At 35.8% G+C, this 19,695-nt stretch overlaps 1 protein-coding gene across 1 annotated transcript in view; it reads right to left on the reverse strand.

The window, feature by feature from the left end:
• EYS (eyes shut homolog) overlaps positions 1 to 19,695 on the reverse strand; it is a 660,788-nt gene that overhangs the window by 86,758 nt on the left and 554,335 nt on the right. The window contains exons 32-33 of the mRNA XM_042829470.1: positions 10,421 to 10,529; positions 6,631 to 6,851 (exon numbers count right to left, since the gene is read on the reverse strand). Coding sequence (XP_042685404.1) covers positions 6,631 to 6,851; positions 10,421 to 10,529 — 330 coding nt within the window. The remainder of the gene's footprint in view (positions 1 to 6,630; positions 6,852 to 10,420; positions 10,530 to 19,695) is intronic.

Consider the following 19,695-nt stretch of genomic DNA (forward strand, 5'->3'; position numbering starts at 1 on the left):
TGAATCAAATCATTCTAGAATGAGTGGTATTAAAATGGCACTTACTAGTATTTCAATACCCACACTAAAATTTTAGCCGTGGCAGCTTCTCTGATTTAAGCACAACTGAACTAAGATGATGTATAAACATCACATTTAACAAATTCTGTGCACAGCTTGCACATTATCTAAACAGTCAGGAATTTAAAGTCCTATTTACACTTGGATACTTGCTTTTCCTGCATGCTCTGTTTTCAGCAAGTTACTTTTCACATTAATTGAATACTAAATCTGCAGATCCGAGAACAGAAAAAAATTGATTTTTCCACAGACATTTTTAATAGACCCACCAGTTCACTGACAGTATTAAAAACACAGAAAGGTTTACTCTTTGATAATCTGTTTTTTGAAAGTTTGCTTTGATTTGGATTTAAATGCTATGACTCAACAGCCAGAATTTGTTATTTCAGCAACAGTTCTATAAAAAAAAAGCAAAATTGTTAAGCCAACAAATTCTGAAACTGAGCCACATTTTAATCACTGGTAAAAAAGCTGCGTATTTTTAATTAATTTAAATAGAACTTTTGCTTGGCTATAAAGAACAGCAGTCAGGCTGTAGCACGTCCAGCAATATATATTAATATGTACTATTAGTGAAATTGAAGATAAAATTTTCTGGTTTGATTGCTACTTTGACTTTCCTATAAAAATATGATGTAACAAGCTTATGTCCAATGCTATTTTGATCAATTTTGAGAAGCACAATGGCATTTTCTCTCATACCTCTCGAAAGTAACGTGAAATGTTCTAAGTGTGTCATTACTTATTCCTAACATCATGTGGAACCTGGTAAGATGAACAATCTCTCTGCTAGAAAAATAAAACAATTTGAAAATAAGCTTAATATTTTCTTCACCAAGGCCTGGTTTGATATAAGTGTTAGAAAAAAACAACAGATTACCAAATGTGAATCTCATTCATATGCACTGAACTCCAGCTAATTTAGCTATATAGTCTTATGAAGAGTACAGAATTCAACATGTTCAGTCTCCCAAACTAGCCTTTCTAAATATCAGTATGTAGAAACATGAATGAAAATAGTGATACCATCTGTTTCTGGAGTTGTTAATGTGTGAGCACCTTTAGTATTGACAGAATTAACAAAAACACAGTCTTTCAGAAAGAAGCAGGAAGCAGGGTATCTCTGTACAAATCATTTTACTTAAGTACATATGGTGCAAATTCTAAAAATGTTTGAGGCAGAACTGAACAAGGTATCTGAGTCCAGGAGCAGAATTCTCAACTCTTATCTAGAAACCTATTTCCTTTTCAAATCTACTAAAATATAAATTAATCCCTTTCATTGGTTGATCTTTGTGAAAGAGCTGAACACAGAAGAGCTTAAAACAGTTTTGGACTGAATATGGAGCCTAATAATAAGTAAGTAGGATTCAGATTTGTAAAATAAACACAACAAAACTAGAAGTTCTGGATAATGCTCTTGTCTGACTCTCGTAGTTCATTAAACAGACCAATAAGAGATCAGTGTAAGTGTGATCAGTCCTGCCATTCCCAAATATCTTATTCCTTTCTTGCTCTACATATAAAGATAGAAAATCCTTTAGGAATTCTCAGAAGTTAGCCTGCACCACTACTAGCATTACTGGAAGGTGTTTCAATGGTTTCTGTTTTGAAATGGGAACTTTCTTATGTAACAACTTCATCTTTAATTCAAACGACACGAACCAGATTATGTGAACCAGAAGCAAACACTAGCTGTGTGCTAAAAATGTGAGAAATGTGCTTATAAGGAAATAAAAGACTACCCTCGATGAATTCCTTCAGCTAAAATCTGACTTGATGTGTATTTCTGATACATGAGCACAAGCAGGCACAAGAATCATTTCTAGTACATGATATGGGAAAGATTTACCATGACTACTCTTTTAAATAGAAAACAAGAGGAAAAAAAAAGCAAAATTACATTTTAGTCTCCATGGTCTTCAGTTAAGTTGTTTTTATAAAAAACAGTCACAGTCATAATGACTGAGGATATATACAAACAAGGAGCCATGGCACTTGTTCAATCACTTTACCTTCTCCTTTAAACAGCTGCAATACATGGAATTTTATCACATATCAAGTTCCACTATAACATCTTCTTTTACTTTCCACAAAGCTAATCTAGAACTCATTTTCTACTTTTTAAAAAGACATTTAAAACCTTTTCAGATGAACTCTGGGAGATGTTTAGGATTTAATTTATAATTTGATGAATCAGTTCTAAGTCTTACAAAGAAATGCATGGTCCTCCAGTGTGCAGAAAACAGTTTCTAAAATATAATTTAAAATATTACTTTTACAGTTCATGGTAGAAAAGCTACTTTCCAAGTGAAATACCTAAACTTCTGCAAAGATATTTATTGTGCTGCCAGGTACCAAAACTGAAAATTTGACATCCTTGCATATTTGATGCACATGGCATTCCTTGTGGTTGGAATCTGAAGACAACTGTCTCTCTATTGAAATTTATTGCTAATTGAGTTTGATTTTTCAGTCTGAGTTAATTGATTAACATTAATGGACCCATCTGCTGCACCAATACAAAGAGAACAAAAACAGTAAGAGTAATCGCTATGAGAATAGTTTGAGACACTGGAAACATGATTGTTTGTGGGAGCAATTAACTCTGAGATTGTACTCTTCGCTACAAAAAACGACTTGTCTATGTCTACATTTTCTTTATACAATTTAAAACAAATGCATTAATCAACTGCCACAAGAGTAGTGGCTCACAATTGTCAAATCACTGCTAATTTTATGAATTTATTTCCCACACACAGATGTGACTTTTTAATTAACACTAGTCTTTTGCAACATCTGGCTCACATCAAGAGGGGGCAACACAGAATGTTTAGCACTTCCAAGGTTAATCTCCCTCCAAATTCATACTTAAAATCCAGTGAACACTGAATTCACAGAATCACTCACAGAACTGTATGACACTACATTTACTGAATAGTTGTCATTTTTTCCCCTCTGAAATTAACCAGTCTCTGGCATTCTACTTGAGCACAGATAGAAAATGCTGTAGAAGAGCTAGTAAACTTGCAAAAGTGCCTCTACAAGCCATAGGGTATTTACAAAGGTAAGAAAATACTTTCTTTTAAAAAACTAACAAAATAACTGTTACGTAAAGAATCAGAAATTTAGATTTGACTAAAACTCTTATCTGATACAGTGCAATTTGAAACAGAATGGCTTTTTTCGTACACACAGTTTTATACTGTGGCAAAATGGTGACTGTGTGACCATCATTGCCGTGGTTGGCCATTCCAACTCATTGGTCTGTCTAATCTTTGTCAGGCAAGTAACTTTCATTTAAGAATGAGGGTAAAAGATGTTTCTTATGAAACACACCTGTCTATGTACAGCAAGCTTCATTCCTCATTATAAAACATGTCTGAGTTATTATATAACACTTGGCCTTTCAGAAGCAAAAGCCCCAATTAGTTGCCAAATTCACAAAGAATAACATCCAGTGAAAAATGGCATTTTTTGCTATTAAGCAGCTAAGTGAAACAACTGGCAATATCTTAAACCAGTCAATAATAGCTTTATAAGAGTTGTCAGATTGTTTTCTGATCTGAAAAAAGATTTAATTACAATTAAGGTTTTTTTTTCTTTTTTTTTTTTTTTCTTCTCAGAAGTAAGTAGGTAAATGAATACAATTAATGGTGGAGATGGGAATGTTTTTAGTACTGTTGAGATGGTGGTTTAACAAAGATGTGAGATGGTGGTTTAACAATGATAGTCAGCTTAGCTCAACCACATTGCTATCTCATTCCTCCCTGTAAACAGCACATACTGTGTAAACACAAACATGTGGGAAAAAAAGGCTCATAAGCTGAGAATAAGACAGTGAGATCAGTCAGCACTTACCATCACTGGAAAAACAGACTCAGCATAAGGGAGATTAATGTAATTTATTGCCTACTGGTAACAGACTACATCAGCAAGAACCAAAAGCAAACTAAAAACACCTTCCCTCCCATTTACTCTCCTCTACCTCCTCCCCTGAGCAGTGAAGGGAGAGGAGAACAGAGGCTGCAGTCAGCTCGTACTGCATTGTTTCTGCCACTCCTCCATGGTCACTATGCCCCCTACTACATGTGAGATTCTTCCCACAGGATGCAGTTCTTCCCAAACTGGACTTCCCAAGGGCTGTAACTCTGCAAGCACTTCTCCAGTGTGGATCCATACCACAGTACTCATCCTTTGGGACCGTACTGTTCCAGTAAAGATCCCCATGGGGACAGCCTGCTCCACCATGGGCCTTTCCTGGCTGCAGAGAACTTCTGCTCTGCACCTGGAGCACCTCCTGCCTTCCTTCTGCACTGACCCTATTGTCTGCAGTGCTGTTTCTCTCCCATTTTCTCATTTAGCTCTCCCAGTTGCTTTTGTGCTCTCTTAAGCTTTCTCTCTTGCTCATAGCTTAGCTCTAGAAGCTGTAGGTCCTTTTTGGGAGCCAGCTAAAGCCTACCCTTATCTAGATAGTTTCTGGACTCTTATAACTGGAGGCATTTCTTGTAGCCCCACCCACTATCAAAACCTTGCCCTGTACATTCTAGCACCATATATTATTTAGGGCTCTTGTTGGCAGCAGTCATACATCTGAAGGTAACCATGCTGTATTATAGTCCACACATACCACTTGAACACTAGAAACTATACACAAAATGTTTACTTCTGGTTTTTCAGTTCTCCTACTCCACACATGACATGCTGTGAATTACAACAGGATTCCTCTAAATCTGAATACTAGTTTATAAAATAGTTGCTAGGATAAAGCAACTAATAAACTACTGTGGAACTAAGGGAGAGGCTATTACCTTTCAGCTGCAAGAGTTATCAAAGAATGATTGTAACCAAAGCACTGAAGAAAGAAGGTGGTAAGTACTATTGCTTTAAAATTGGATCTGTCTTCTACCTAGAATTTGTAAACTGTGTATGATTACTAAATAGATTACTAAATAGTATTAGCAGTAATTGCTTGGAAGGAAGAGTATATAGCACACCATTCCTTTTAGAAGATGCTTCATCCACTGAAACACTCAATTTATTTTTTAAGACAACAGATTCAGAAGAACAAGCTTTGTGGATTGCTCATAAGATTAAAGATGTTCTGGAGCCAGATCTCCCAAGGCTGATCAGAAGGTATGCAAGTTATTGCTTTTCCACACTTTTTCAGCATGATGAAAGCTGTGGAAAACAAGATCAGTAAAGAAAAAAGTGAAGCATACCCCAAAGGGGTTTCTGGCCTTGGCATTGTCAGAGTCTGTGTATAATGCCTGCCAGCAAAAGCAAATTTACCTTCCATCTTGTCACTCTGTTTACATCCTCTACAAAGAAATTGAAGGAGATAGGTACATGACTCGTCAAGAGTGAGACTTGTAGATGTGACACACGCATAAATTTCATCACTTCTCAGAGAAGCAGAAGCAATTTGTTTTTCTCTTAGTTCATTACACAGTATACAGTGATGGAGTTGCATTGCACACACTGTGAGCAAAATGAAGCATCAGGACTTTGGAATGCAGGGATTACTTCTCTGAAGATCCCTAGCTAGTAACCTATCCAAATGGGACTTCCAAATCTCAAGAGATAATTGGTTTTGCTACAGCTAGAGCATGTCTCAAGCAAACAACCTTTCTTAATAAGAGGCGCCTCAACCCTCATCTAGACCCCTTCCAACAGCTCCACATATTTATTGAGGTACGGACTCCAGTCCTGGGTACAGTACTCCAGATGGGGCCTTAAAATGGCAGAGCAGAGAGAGACAATCACCTCCTTCTCTCTGTTGGCTATTCCTCTCTTGATGTAGCCAGAGATACTGTTAGTCTTCTGGGCTGCAAGTGCACACTGCTGACTCATGTCCAGCTTTCTACCCACCAGACCTCCAAGTCCTTTTCCACAGGGCTGCTCGCAATGAATTCTTCTCCCAGTCTCTACACATATCTGGGATTGCTCTGACTCAATTCTGACTCTTGGACTTGCCCTGCTAGCACTGCTCTGCTTGTAGAGGGATTTTGCTTCTCTGACCCTCACTTAGAGGTTCAAGGACACCACTAGGGACCTAGAGGTTAATCATGATACAGTCTAACTTTCATATCTTCTTTGAAAATACTATTCACAGTTGCTGAAGGTGATGACTTGCTTGTTGGTGTTTTCATAGCATGGTCACAAAGACACGCAACTTGTCTACACAGAACACCTTGAAGACGGGTGAGGGTACAGGTCTGGCAAGATATAGAGTTGTCAGACAGAAGAAGAAGGTGTTATGTGATCTTGTCTTACCTATAAAAAGAGTCTGAACTGGTCACTAGGCCGGGGAACTAGCTGATCCAGAAGGAATTCTATCAGCAACTCACTACACATGCACCATGTACAGTGTAATTACATTTTATATCTGTTTTAACGTAAGCAAAGAAGTTGTAAAATTTCTTTGGTTAGGCATGAAGATGTAACATTTCCTATTTAACATTATCAGGACAGGAGTTAAGTTATTGCTTATTACACAGAAAAGTATAATAATTTCTACTAAGGATGAACCTGCCAGCTACAAAGAGATGACAAAATGCTAACTCTTACCTAATGCAGGTTCCACCATTGCGACATGGATGGTAATCACATATTGGAACATTACAGTTCTCAACATTCTTCCCTCCAAGAGCATCATCTATGATGAAAAATTCTTTGTTGTTTACTTGAAAATCCCTAATGCATCCTTTATAGCCATGTATGTGCCCAGCACATTCAGGAACCTCTTTGTGAACAGGAACATTCCCAAGAAAGGTTGGTCCAAAGGTGATCTGCAGAAATAAGAGAAACATCAGAAAAGAATGTAGTTTGTGATGTTGCTATAAAATAATGGAGCATTAATTACAAGAAATAATGGAAATAGCCATTAATTAAAGATGGCCAAAAACTATGTCATTGGCTTGAAGGATTTTTTAATTTTTTTTTTTTTTTTTCATTTTACATGATGTAAATAGACTTTTATGTAAAACTGTGTAGTAACATTCCATGAAAAACAAATTACAATTTCCAGCCTTATCCACAATGAACATGAACACAATAAGCTTTTCTTTATGTTTCCATCATTGTATAACCATGAGTTTTACAGTCTCGTTTAAGAGCTGGCACAGGAACATAGAAGAAAATGTACACTATACATAAAAATTTTCTTAATGATCTGGAACCTACAGGAAACCAAGATAAAGGAGTTATATAATCAAGATTTTACATTTCTTGAATGAGTGACAAGATATACATCAGACCACAATAATGAAGACCAGGAGAAAAGGGAAAGTTTTAGTAAATTCTGGAGTCACAAATGCCTAGGGCATCCTTGATAAAGATGTCGAAGAAACACCCACGACTAGTTTATATTGGGACTGACCCAGTCATATTAGTGTTCTTGGGCTACCTGATCTAGGAGATAAATCCTTATACATCACTTACAGAAGTTCTCTTAAGTGACTAATTACGCATGGAAAATGCCACTTATAAAGCTGGTGCTTGACTTTCATGGGCTCTGACACTGGGTTTCAACATGACTAAGTTCTTTTGCCAGATGTCTGTCTAGAATTGAAAAGACCATAATATAATAACTATATCATTCTGTGATGCATTTACATGTATAATACAACCAATCCAGAAACAGAGTGACGGGTAGTCAACTATGAATAAGTCACCAGAAAAACAGATATATCATAGGGTTTGTAAAGTGAGGCGATCATTTACACAAGGAGATAAATTATAGTTAAGGAGTCCTCTTCTATAATATCCATACACCAACTGTAAGATTTAGGAGCAGAAGGAGGAAAGTACCATATCAATTTGTCTAGATTTCACATATCGATATGAGTGTGTTTTGCTGTTCTCGAATGGCTTTTATCACTGCTTGAGCAATGTTGCTGACAATCTAAAGTGAAATTTGGAGATACAATGACCACAAATGTCTCCATTTACAATGCCTTTCATTTAGAAAGAAAATAAGAAAAAAAAAAAGACCTCTACATCTCTTAGAGCATGGATAAAATTAAATCAAATTTTTCATGTGGAAGGAATTCGAAGACATCAGCTCAGCACTTGTCAAATTCATTTCATATCACTTGACTTTCTCCCTTGTCAAACATAGATATAAACCAGCACAGATTTGGACAAAATTTGTAAGTAGCATTTTCAGACAGACATTTTCTCTCAGTTTGTGAACCTGCTATAAGAATTAAGGAAGGCACTGGACTGGAATGTAAAGTGTCTATGATAAAGAAAAAAAAAAGAAAAAGAAAAAAAAAAAAAAAAAAAAAGGTGTACCAAACACTACTCTTGCAACATAATCTTTTATTACTGGACTTATTTTACAAAAGCATTGACCTGGGGGCAGATCCAGTGAACCACAGAATAACTTCACTTGGCTCTGCTCAGTTTCTCACACCGATGATTTTTATTGTAATATGTTAGATGTTCAAACTCACACTAGTACACCATAATACACATTTCTTTCTGTAAAGGTCCTGTTCTGAGTTAAATGGACAAAACCAGAATCTATTTTCAGGAAGCACACAGGAAGAATTTCTGTAAATCTTGTTAATAATCTAATAGCCCTAAGATAATATTATGGTAACATTACGTTAACATTCCTAATACTTTCATGATAATGATAAGAGACTTGGAAATGGTTTTAAACTAAAAGAGGTGAGAATTAGGTTAGACTTAAGAAGGACGTTTTTTATTCAGAAGGCAGTGAGGCACAGGAATAGGCTGCCCAGAGAAGCTGTGGATGCTCCATCCCTGGAGGCATTCAAGACCAGGTTGGATGGGGCCTGGGGAAGTCTGAGCTGGTGCGTAGCAGGGAGGTTAGAACTAGATGATCTTTTATGTCCCTTCTAACCTGAGCTATTCTATGATTTTGTGATTATGCTTAACTTTTCTAACGCTAATTTGTAAATGGCTTTTCTTCATTTGGAGCCTGAGCGGTAAAGAGAATCAACTGTCAGTCATTAAGGGGAAAAATTCCTTAGTCCCCTTAGAAATAATATTTTTCTTTCATTGCTGGTATGCTTCTGAAAAGATTGGAAACAGACGTAAAGCATAACCATTTTTCATGAAGATCCAACATTCATCCTATATACCATGTAAGAATTTATGTTAATTAAGTGTGTTTGGTCCCATGAAATACCTCTCAGTGGTATAGTATATTAAGTGCACCCAGAGAGAACATCTTCTGCACTGCTTTTTCCTGAGGGAATTAAGTTGTTTTGGTCCACGACTGCTCTGCAAATATGAATTGAAATGTGCTAAGTGCGGAGGACCAGAACATCCACTTCCAAAATCCATATGAACTGAAACAACTGTGGGCTCACACAAAAAGAAAAGAGTTCTGAACTTACTAACAAACGAGATAAATTTCTTGATTGGGGCAGAAAGATTCTGCTGTATCATCTTGGGGCCTGGTATCAAAGGTAGCAGCTGCCTGTAAGTCTTTCTTTTAGTGAGGTAGTGCTTGCTTCTTTACATGACCGTGCACTAATGGGTCATTTCCACAGATTCTCTACACAGAAGTTGCAAACAGTGTTAGATACATATTCTGCCAGAGATATAGGCTGCAGACATAAAGGGGGAGACAAACAACATTCCCCTTCAGAACATCAGGCTGGTCATCTAGAAGATGTGAACAGAAATAATTTGGGTAATAATGACATCTAACTCAGTTCTATCAGGCTGAGCACCTAGACATACACATAATAATTAGTCTATCTACAATTAATTGTCCTGTATCCTAGCAAACTTATAACGTGAAAGCTCAATCACAGTTCAAATTCTCAAGTTCAAAACGACTTAGAACATAACATGCAGGAATAATCTTCTGATACTAGAACACAGAGAAAAGAAAGGTGACAAAATGGAGACAAAGCAAAACAAAAAAAACCATGATATGGGAAAGCTGGCCTATGGCAGATTTAGAGTGGCTGGTTTGAAAATGGAGACAATCATATTTACAATACTGCTCAGAAGGGAAGTCCTAAAGTTCTGGCATCAAGTTAAGTCAGTGATGATTCATAATTGCCCACCACAAGACAACAGAGATCGCAAACAAAAAATAACCAGAGTTACTGCTGAACTGTGTCTGAATTTTTCCTAACAACACCGTGGCTTAATTCACTGACACTGCAGATACTTTATTTTTTCTCTTGCAGTATCAGCATCCTTTTCATAGACATTAAGCAGCTGAAATAGATGTTTCAGAGTCAGATAAGTTGAAGAAATCATTGGAAATATTGTGGATGCTTTCTGTGAAATGACATATTAAAGAAAATATAATGATATCTGTGTTTTCAAAGCAAGCAGCTGTTTTTTTGATGCTTTTTAGACTCACCTGAGATGCCTGATATGAGAGATGGAGTCTGTGTCGTACAGGAGGGTTTCTGTCTGCAGCCATTTCAATCATGCAGTAACCTTCAGGACTGCTAACAGGCAACATATAGCTAGAAGGAAACAGAAGATCTCATTACTGTTTATGCTACTGACAGAGGAGTATTCAAACCTCAGACAGCAAAGGCAAGGTGAAAAAGATGTTTCTACCTCATGATAGATGACAATTTATGGATAATAACAACACTAGTTTCATGCTTACACGAATTACTGAGGAGAAAAAAAGATGTAACTTTCTTCTTTTAATGTCTTCTATTTGCTTTCCTACTGCTCCTGACTCCACTGTTTGAAATGTACACAGAGACAAAGAAGACGTGTGTAAATGGGCACTGATAAATTTTAAGTGCTAACTGTAGCTGATGTGCTCTCCCTAATATAGAGGGCTGCAGGACAAGTATCATTGATGCTGAAAGATGCTGAATTCCCTAGGTGGAAATTTCCTTTTCCTGCCCTACAGGGGAAACAGACATGGAGTAAGAAATGAAAGGCTGTGTAGATCTGAGTAGCAAGATTACACAGAGATATCGTTATCGCTACTTGAGAAACATGCTCTTAATATAAACTCTGGTACTGAGCTTCACAAATAAAGCATATAATGTTATAGAAATTTTTAAAGTAACCACAAGAGAACATTCAGTCGGACTCCGAGGACTCTTTAGGTTCTTTCTATGATGAGATATGATGAAATAGTGTAATAAAAATTAAATCCAGCAAGATGATTTTCTAATATGTCTTTTTCAAATATATATTTTTAATATTTCAAAAGGAAATTTGGATGAATATTAGTGAAGCAATGGCAGAATAGCAGAATATTAGTTGATAGGTTCTTTAAAACCAAACTTTGATAATCCTGCAGAGGTGCTTCCCACTTATACACTCAGTTTGAATTTTCAAGTACTTGAAAAGAAAATGTGATGGGCCTCCTTTTGGGAAGCATGATAGGGTTTACTGACTACATGCACAACATGACATCAAACTCTTATCAATCCTATCCACATAATTAGGTTTCATGACTAATGTCCTTAGCAAGAAAAATGTTACATTTTCATAACAAATTTTATAGATCCTGAAATATATATATATATATATATATATATATATTTAGTTTGACTGCTAAATATCCCAAGATTTTAGCCGGGCAAGGACAATGGCAGGAATGTAATAAACTGTTTTGTGTTGGTGCAAATGAACTGTCATGTCAGGCTGCAAACATATGAAGGAGTAAATGTAATTTAAAGGCCATTCTGTCCTGAACACTGTAACATTCCTAAAATGGCATACCTCAGCACTAAGATAAATTTACCCAAATAAATGAGTAAATTTACACATGGATGAACCACATCAAAACCTACAACGCTCTTGAATGCTGACGTTTTCACAAATCACCACCCATTTGGCTGCTGATTTATCCCATGTTCTGCCTTCAGTTTTGCTCTTCTACTTGTGCCTACAGTTTTACTATTCTATCATCCTATCTGCAAATTAGCATCTAGAGTCTCAATTTTCAGCTCTGAAGTTACTGGGAACATTGTGTTAACATAAACATATAGTATTAGGTCCCTAATGAATGTGGGCACATTATTAATACTTGACTTTAGTGACATCTGAGTGAGCAGCTAAAAACAGTGCATTTTCTAACACAAGCCACATAGGTAATATGTCTATATCAGCAAGTAATGCATCTTTATTAATAAATTCTACCTTTCCAATGGCTATATTGCTCTGGTTCCAGAGTTACTTCAGACAACGCTAACTCCCTGACTCTTCACTGCACTATGATGCATGGAGTTGATATGTATCGTGTTATTTCATTTTTCTAAGTAGGCAGAACTTTTTCTCCTTTGCAATTAGGAGCATTATTGCTTTTAGAACTGTTTAGAATACTGCAACATTTGAGAGGCATTCTCACATATTCAGATGTGACCCAGACTCCTAGACTATTCAAATGAGTTTGAAAAATATTCACATTTTTCTTTAATTTTAGATTTAAAAATTACCACGTGTGTTTTAATAAGTATACCTTATAAGTATATTTTAAGTTAAGTTACTTCTTATGTAATACAAAGTTATCATAACATTTTCATGTTGAACATACGGACTCAGAAGCAATGTCTGATGTTCTGAACATCAGCTAATTCTCACAATTTCTTTACAAAATGTGAGTTTAATAAACAGAAGATTCTCCTCAATAAGCAATGGGCATATTGACAAGTTTTCTAGTGATCGTTTTTTTTTAAACACTCAGGATAAGGACAATTTTGAAGAAAGTACTGCTATCTACCCTGATTTCCAGCCAGTTCTTGATATATTAAAAATATCTTGAATTTCATTTCTTGTTCCCATTAACATTTCTGTTGCTGGGGATTCTCCTGGTAAGTCACAGTGTATAGAGATAATTTCTCTTATAAAATATTTTAGTTCATTTACCATTCTTGTGGGGAAAACAAACTTGTAACCTTTTCTTGATACTTACCAGTCAAAGCAGATTTTTAAGCATAGACCAAATACGCTCATGGCAATGCATTCCCTTTGCCTCTGCCTCATGCCTGCTTTTCAAGAAATTGTCTAAAGTCTGCATCTAAATCAATTCAAAGTCTGGTCTTACAGATCACATTTTATAATAGTCCAGCCTACAGAGAATAAAGGCTTAAGTGTTGTAATCATGTTCATAAACTAAAATGTTTGTCTGATGGGAAAAAAAAAGAACACTGTGGCCTATGTCACTTTGATCCTCTTCAAGCAATTAGCCTACTAAGCTGAACTGAGCACTGCAAATTGTCATTGTGAATGTCTGGTATTCACATATTCCCACTGATTTGAGCACGATTTCTTTTGTTTTGATTCTTTGCAACGGAAAAAAAAGTAAAAAAATACAAATAGATATAGTTAAAATAATCTTTATAGATTATTCAGTGCTAAAATGTTCTTTATGTAGATAATCACAGGTATCTTAAATTCACATAAATGTTAACATGCTAAGATAGTCATCCTTATTCAAGCTTACTTGTGCCTTTCAAGAAATATGTCAGAAAAAGAAGAAATAATAAATTACAAAGGCAAAAACAATACCTGAAAGCATCTGCTATTACACAGTGATTTTGAACATCAGGTCTCCACTTCACTGAGGACATAAAGCTTTTTACTTTCTTTTTTTTTTAGATGTGGCAATGAAAGCTCAAAGAAAAGAACCGATTAGTTTGATGTCAGCCAGCAGATTAGTGACTGAGCTGTGAAAATAAACCACAGGCTACAAGCAGCAATCCATTGTCCTGTATTTTGGAGTGCACGTTAGGAATGTTGCCACTACTTCCTTTGGCGGTTGTTCCTTTCTCTGCAAGAACTTCCAGGCAAATAATACATGAAATTTCTATCTGCTTTATGTCACAGAAATGGAAAACATTTGAAATGTGAGAAAAATGAATATTTTTCATGCTTACGTTACCACAAAATTAGAACTGTTTGAGTTTGCTAGATTACTCAAATATGCTTAGAATAGCTTTTGAAAAGAGACAGAGCATGGAAAATTTAAGCCCAAAAGACAGCCTGCTGAGAAAGTTATGAAAATAGTGAAAAATGGCAATTAAAACAGAAATGCTGTCTCTATCTTTACTGTAGCATTTGAAATTATAAAATGCTAAAATATGGACATATGTAAGACATAATTATTCTAGTTAAAGAAAAAAAAAAAAAAAAAAAGAGGTGAAGAAAAGAATTCACGTTAAATGTTCTGCAGCAGAAATGACCAGACATAAAATGCCTCTTGAGCTAGCCATACAACTTGATAAAATTTCTCTTATAATCCAAGATTAATTCTGTCCTTATCTTGCAACTGGAGAAATGCAGCTGTATTATTACACACATCTGGTATAAAAATAAAATCCATTATTCACGTTAGAAAAGATAAAACTGAAATGATGATTTATTCCCTTGACATTTTTTTCCTTATTTTTCTAATTAACCTCCTATAATGAAATGCTGAATTCACATTAAGAACACCTGAGATGAAAATGGCTAATCACTGACATCTTTACATTTTGAAGAATCTGTAGTTCACTCGTGCTTTTTCACTTGTTTAGATGCTGAAGGCATTTCAGTCCATCTGCCTCGCTTTTCAGTTGCATTCAAAGCCAGAGTATTTTTACCTCTAGAGATAGTGACAGAATAGAATGCAATATGATTCCTATTGCAGGATTATTTTGTCAGGCACCAAAATTGGTCTGATTCATGCACATCACACTTGTAATGATATAAAAAGGTTTCACATAGCAAAAGTGAACTGTGTGTGTGGGGAACAGGTATGGGAAACGGTTTTTCAAGGAGGATGTATGGGAATGATATATAGAGTATTTCTCATAGCAATCTAAGTCTGGAGCCATGTGGAGCTCAACCTTTTCTTGTTAATGCTAATGTTCCTGTTAATGCTAAGGTATCTTTCTTCAACAGACTTGAAATAAGAAGAGGTTCAGCCTTCTTTTCTGCACTTGACTTAAAATAACATGATTTTTCATAGCTTCTGCGGATTTTATGTAATCTCTCGTTAAGAACAGGAATTAACAAAGGATTTAATTCAGGGGCTATTTCTTTACAAAAGTCTCACTGACTTCAACAGATGAAAGGCAGAAGTTATACACTGATTAATGCCATTTCTAGCTACATCTTGACGAATAACATGAATGGACACTGAATTTCTAACGAAGTGCAATGTTTATATAACATTTATACCTATTTGTACACATTGTGTGCATAGTAAGAATAGAATTAATTTAGGTTGGAAATGGTATTAAAATAAATCTTTTTGAACTAGCAAAGACTGAAGCACTTCTAAATCTAATGTCACCTGCAAAATCTTTCTCAAGTGAAGGTTTTAGCTCAGATCATCAGCTACCTCACTACACAAGGATCATACTCTCTTTTTCCTTCAAGCTGGTCACCAGGTGGCACTAAAGGAGCACAGCAGAAAGTATGATCACAAAATTCATACTGATGTCTGGTCAAATCATCAGAAAGACTGCCTTAAGCCCTAATTGATAGCATGATTGCTTCAGCTTCCAGTTTATATCAAGGGAAACCCAGTAAAGAATCTTAAACTGATTACATATTTGACAATATTGATGAGAATAGGTCCAGAGAGTGGAACTTCTGGAATACTTTTAACTGCATCTATGCATTATGGTTATCTAATATAGTCATCTAAAAATGGTGCATTTATGGTTGTGTAAACAAACTTAGGAAAATTTAGTTTATAGTGATTATGTTCTCTGTATAGTGCTGTAAGTGCAGCCACATTTCCAACAGTCTAAGGAGATACATAGCAAAATTAAAAGGTCAGATCAGTAGGTACAGAAAAACGAGGCTATATGAAGAGAATTGATCTTTGACTTTATGCAAGCTAAACTGTCATAGGAAGAGTTTTTCCAAATGAATATCTTACATTGCTAGAACAACAAAGTTTTGGGTCTTCTGAAAAATTTTTACAAAGCAATACTACTACTACCAACTTTATAATGCCATAATTGGAAGATTACATTTAGAATCATTTACTATTTTTCTCGTCCAAGCTGACATACACTAAGCAAAATTAGTAACGATCACTGGGAAAAAAAATCCCCACAAAAACAAATGTGACTCTTCACTGAAAAAGTGTTGATATTAAAGAGACAATCTAAAATTACTCCTGCAAAACATTGAAACAGCAGCTTCATTTACACCCTTGATTAACCAGAGCAGTTGTCAAGGGAACATCTAACCAGCTGTCAAGCAATACAGGATATTTTTCAAGAACGGTGATTTTACTTTTGACTGAGCACATTCAATTCACAAGTGTGAAAATGTGTACTGTGCCTTACAGTTTTAATGACCTCTTGGTACTTCTTTCCAAAACTGTTGCATTTATTATTTTTTTTCCTTAAAAATCTGTTTGTTATTAAAAACAAAAATAATCTTCAGCACACTGCTTCTATGCAAATGTTCACATTTCTTTACCCTCTTCAATTTCAACAAGGTCAAATTTTAGTATTTTTTACCACTTTCAATTAGAACACTAAGAAGTAATAATTATAGAAATGAACACTGTATTTTACGTCTGACATTTTATTCGAAATCAATGAAATGTCTACTGCAACCCCCAGCCATTCAACACCAAATTTCAGGTTGTTATGAAGTGACCTGGCTGTAAAAGCATACCAGCAGCAGAGAAAGAGAAAGAGAAAGAGAGAGAGAGAGAGAGAGAGAGAGAGAGAGAGAGAGAGAGAGAGACGAGGCAAGGGAGCAGACAAAAGCACAGCAGTGGGAAAAAAACCCAAATGACTTTGACCCCTAATAGTGTCTTGCAGTACTAGTAATCTCCTGATGCTCATTTTTAAAAAGAAATTGGTGGAGGCGGAAGGGACACACTCAACTATTGGAATGTTTTACTTGTCAAAGGTCTGGGTTTAGAAGAAGAAAGAAAACCAAGCTTTTAAAAGGCTCATCTGATGGGGTAAAAAATCCAAGCTTTGCTGATGGTTCCAGTGTTTTCTTACTTGGTATTTGTGTAGCATTCAAGAGCTATTCTTCACTATGAGTAGTAAAGCTGTTAAAAGATTTTGGCAGCATTACACCAAGCATTACACTCTCTATTACTGCTGACACATTCCCCATATTCTTGCGTGGTAGGAAACAGCCCATCTCTTAGAAATGCTTAAAAACAAGTTCTACAATTTGTACATAAATTATTCCCTTGTTTCTTGCCCGGTTTACTTAGAAAAATACATGAAGGTAGAGAAACGTCAGAAAAGAAGAAAATTTTTAAGGACGGTATACATAAAAATGGACATAATAATACAAGTGAATATTTTTGGAGCCCTAGCCTGCCTCATGATTAAAAGCAATTGATCTGATTTATTCGTGCCATTAACAGGAGTACTGTATCTAGGATACAAATGATACTGCTTTTCTATCTATATGTGTCTTACACTGCTTGGTGTGTTTGCATTGCATAGAGGGTCCTGCATAGTGTCGTCCATTGCATAATGAATCCCTACAGGGTCCTCCTTGATGCAGAAACAAAGAGGTCTTTGCAATTGGTCACGGCAGAAAAGGAAAAATATTTCAAGTTTTTTTTTTCCCCACAATTTCTAATAGATCTAGGCTGAAGGCAGAGCACTAAGTGCTCCATACTGTATTTTTGCAAAACACTATTAATTGTTTTCCACAAAAAGAACAGTTGCAAAAAGGATCATCTAAGCAAGACTGAAAACTGAGTATCCATCCAATTGCATTGTAATTGACTCTGAAAGTCTTCCTAACACTTCATTTTCTCTTTCTTCACTGTGGTTGTAACTAATGAAAAAAAAAAAAAAAAAAAAAAAAAACTCTCTAGTTGTTTTTTGATCACAGAAACACACAGTTTTATGGAAATATAAGGCTTAGACATAACTTTCAACATTAATTTCCTTTTAAATGCTATGTTTCTTACTAGCATTTGTCTTCAGATTTATTGATAGGGTTGTTTTATCCAAAGATCACATGATTTTCTGCCACAAGCATTTTAGTCAACACTTCAAAATATATGAGGAAGTTTGAACCAGAATTCATATGTGATGTTTAAACTAGAACTCTTAAGCTATACTGAAGCAGAATGATTTTCACATTAGTATCATGTTTTTACACCAAATACACTTTTTCCACTCATTTTTCCGTATAGATTTTTTTTCCATATAGATTTTTAAGAAACATCTTTAAAATTACATTTTGAAAGGGAAAAAGCAACCAGAAACAGAATAACCTTATAGCTCTTCCCCATTTGACTTTACATATTCAATTTTCTTAATGAAAGGCTTTTGGTATTAATAAAACTGATGATGTTACTGTATCAAAACTTTCTTCCAACATTCTGTATGCTCTCCTATAAAGATGATATTAAGTCCAGAGTTTGACCTTAAAAAGTTACTATTTGCCTTTTGTTTCTTAGTGGACCTTCAGCTAACATAATTTGTTGTATATTAGAATATGGCATTTGTCAAAATTCCAACTTTTAAACAGCCATCACAGTACTTGCTGGGGCTTCTGAGAACATGCCAAATTCTAATAAAGTGTAATGAATGTCAATGGACTTACATTAACATGTGGGAGAAAAAATTGCCAGCTCTTCCTCAGCTCTGATTAACCAAGGAAGAGTAAGAGCATCCTTACATAGCTCTCATTAAAATTGCTGAGCTTTCTCCTATCACACATATATTAATCTACAAGGAATGAGGTATCCAGAAGAGAACATTATTTAGGACTTGGCTTTGCTCTGCTAGCAGGCTGTGAGAATATATTTTAGACGCTATCAAAGTGAACTTGATAAATTTCAAATCTATTTACTACACTCATGCTCACTCCTGTGGTAACCAGTTTTAGTATAGAAACATTAGCCTGTCTGACACTGAAGTTTTGCTATTACTTTGTTGGACATAAAGTTTTTTGTACTGTGTGTTGTACGTGTAGGGTATTAAAAAAGAAAACGCGCAAAAATACATATTTATCCTACTCTTCTACTTAGAAGACAATTAGATTCACCAAAAATTGACGTAAATCATCACCTCCCAGGTAGATTTTAAGGGGTGTTTTTCCAGGCTTATTGTCATGTCTCTTCACACAATCTAGAATTAATTTATTATTAACACTATGAACAATGCTTATTGTGGTATGTCATGGTTTTGTGATTTTTGTGATCATGACATCATGTGGGGCACTGAAACTTTAACTGTCAATGCTCAAGTCCTGGGTACCTGCCCTGAAGAGAAGAAGAACTACATTCCCCAGGGGACTTTGCGGTCAGGGAGAGGAGGTTTAACTCCTGCAAGGTCACCTGATGTGCTTTTCTCGCCTGCCCTTCGTCGTGGGCGCTGCTCCCGTCTCCCTGCTGCTCAACTGGACTGCGCATCTCACCTCAGCATTGTGGTGAGGCCTATCCACCCTTTCGGACATTCTCTCTCTCATTATGTTTGATTTATTAGCTTCTATTCTGATTATATTGTATTATAGTGTGTTATCTTGCATTCCGATAATATACTTAGTAAATTAGTTTGTTTCTCCTCTGATTTGTGCTGCTGTTTTTAATTATTTTGGGGTCCTCTGTTTCTTTTTTTTCCGGAGTCGCGGATCTGCGGATCCCTCTGCCCCGCTTGTCGCGGAACCGGGCCGAACCAGCCCGTAAACCATTGACATGGTACGATAATTATAATAATTAAGTAT

Source organism: Centrocercus urophasianus, unplaced genomic scaffold, assembly GCF_019232065.1.
Source record: "Centrocercus urophasianus isolate 14NV4802_14NV808 unplaced genomic scaffold, USGS_Curo_1.0 seq_10, whole genome shotgun sequence".
In the NCBI taxonomy this organism is placed as follows: Eukaryota; Metazoa; Chordata; class Aves; order Galliformes; family Phasianidae; genus Centrocercus; species Centrocercus urophasianus.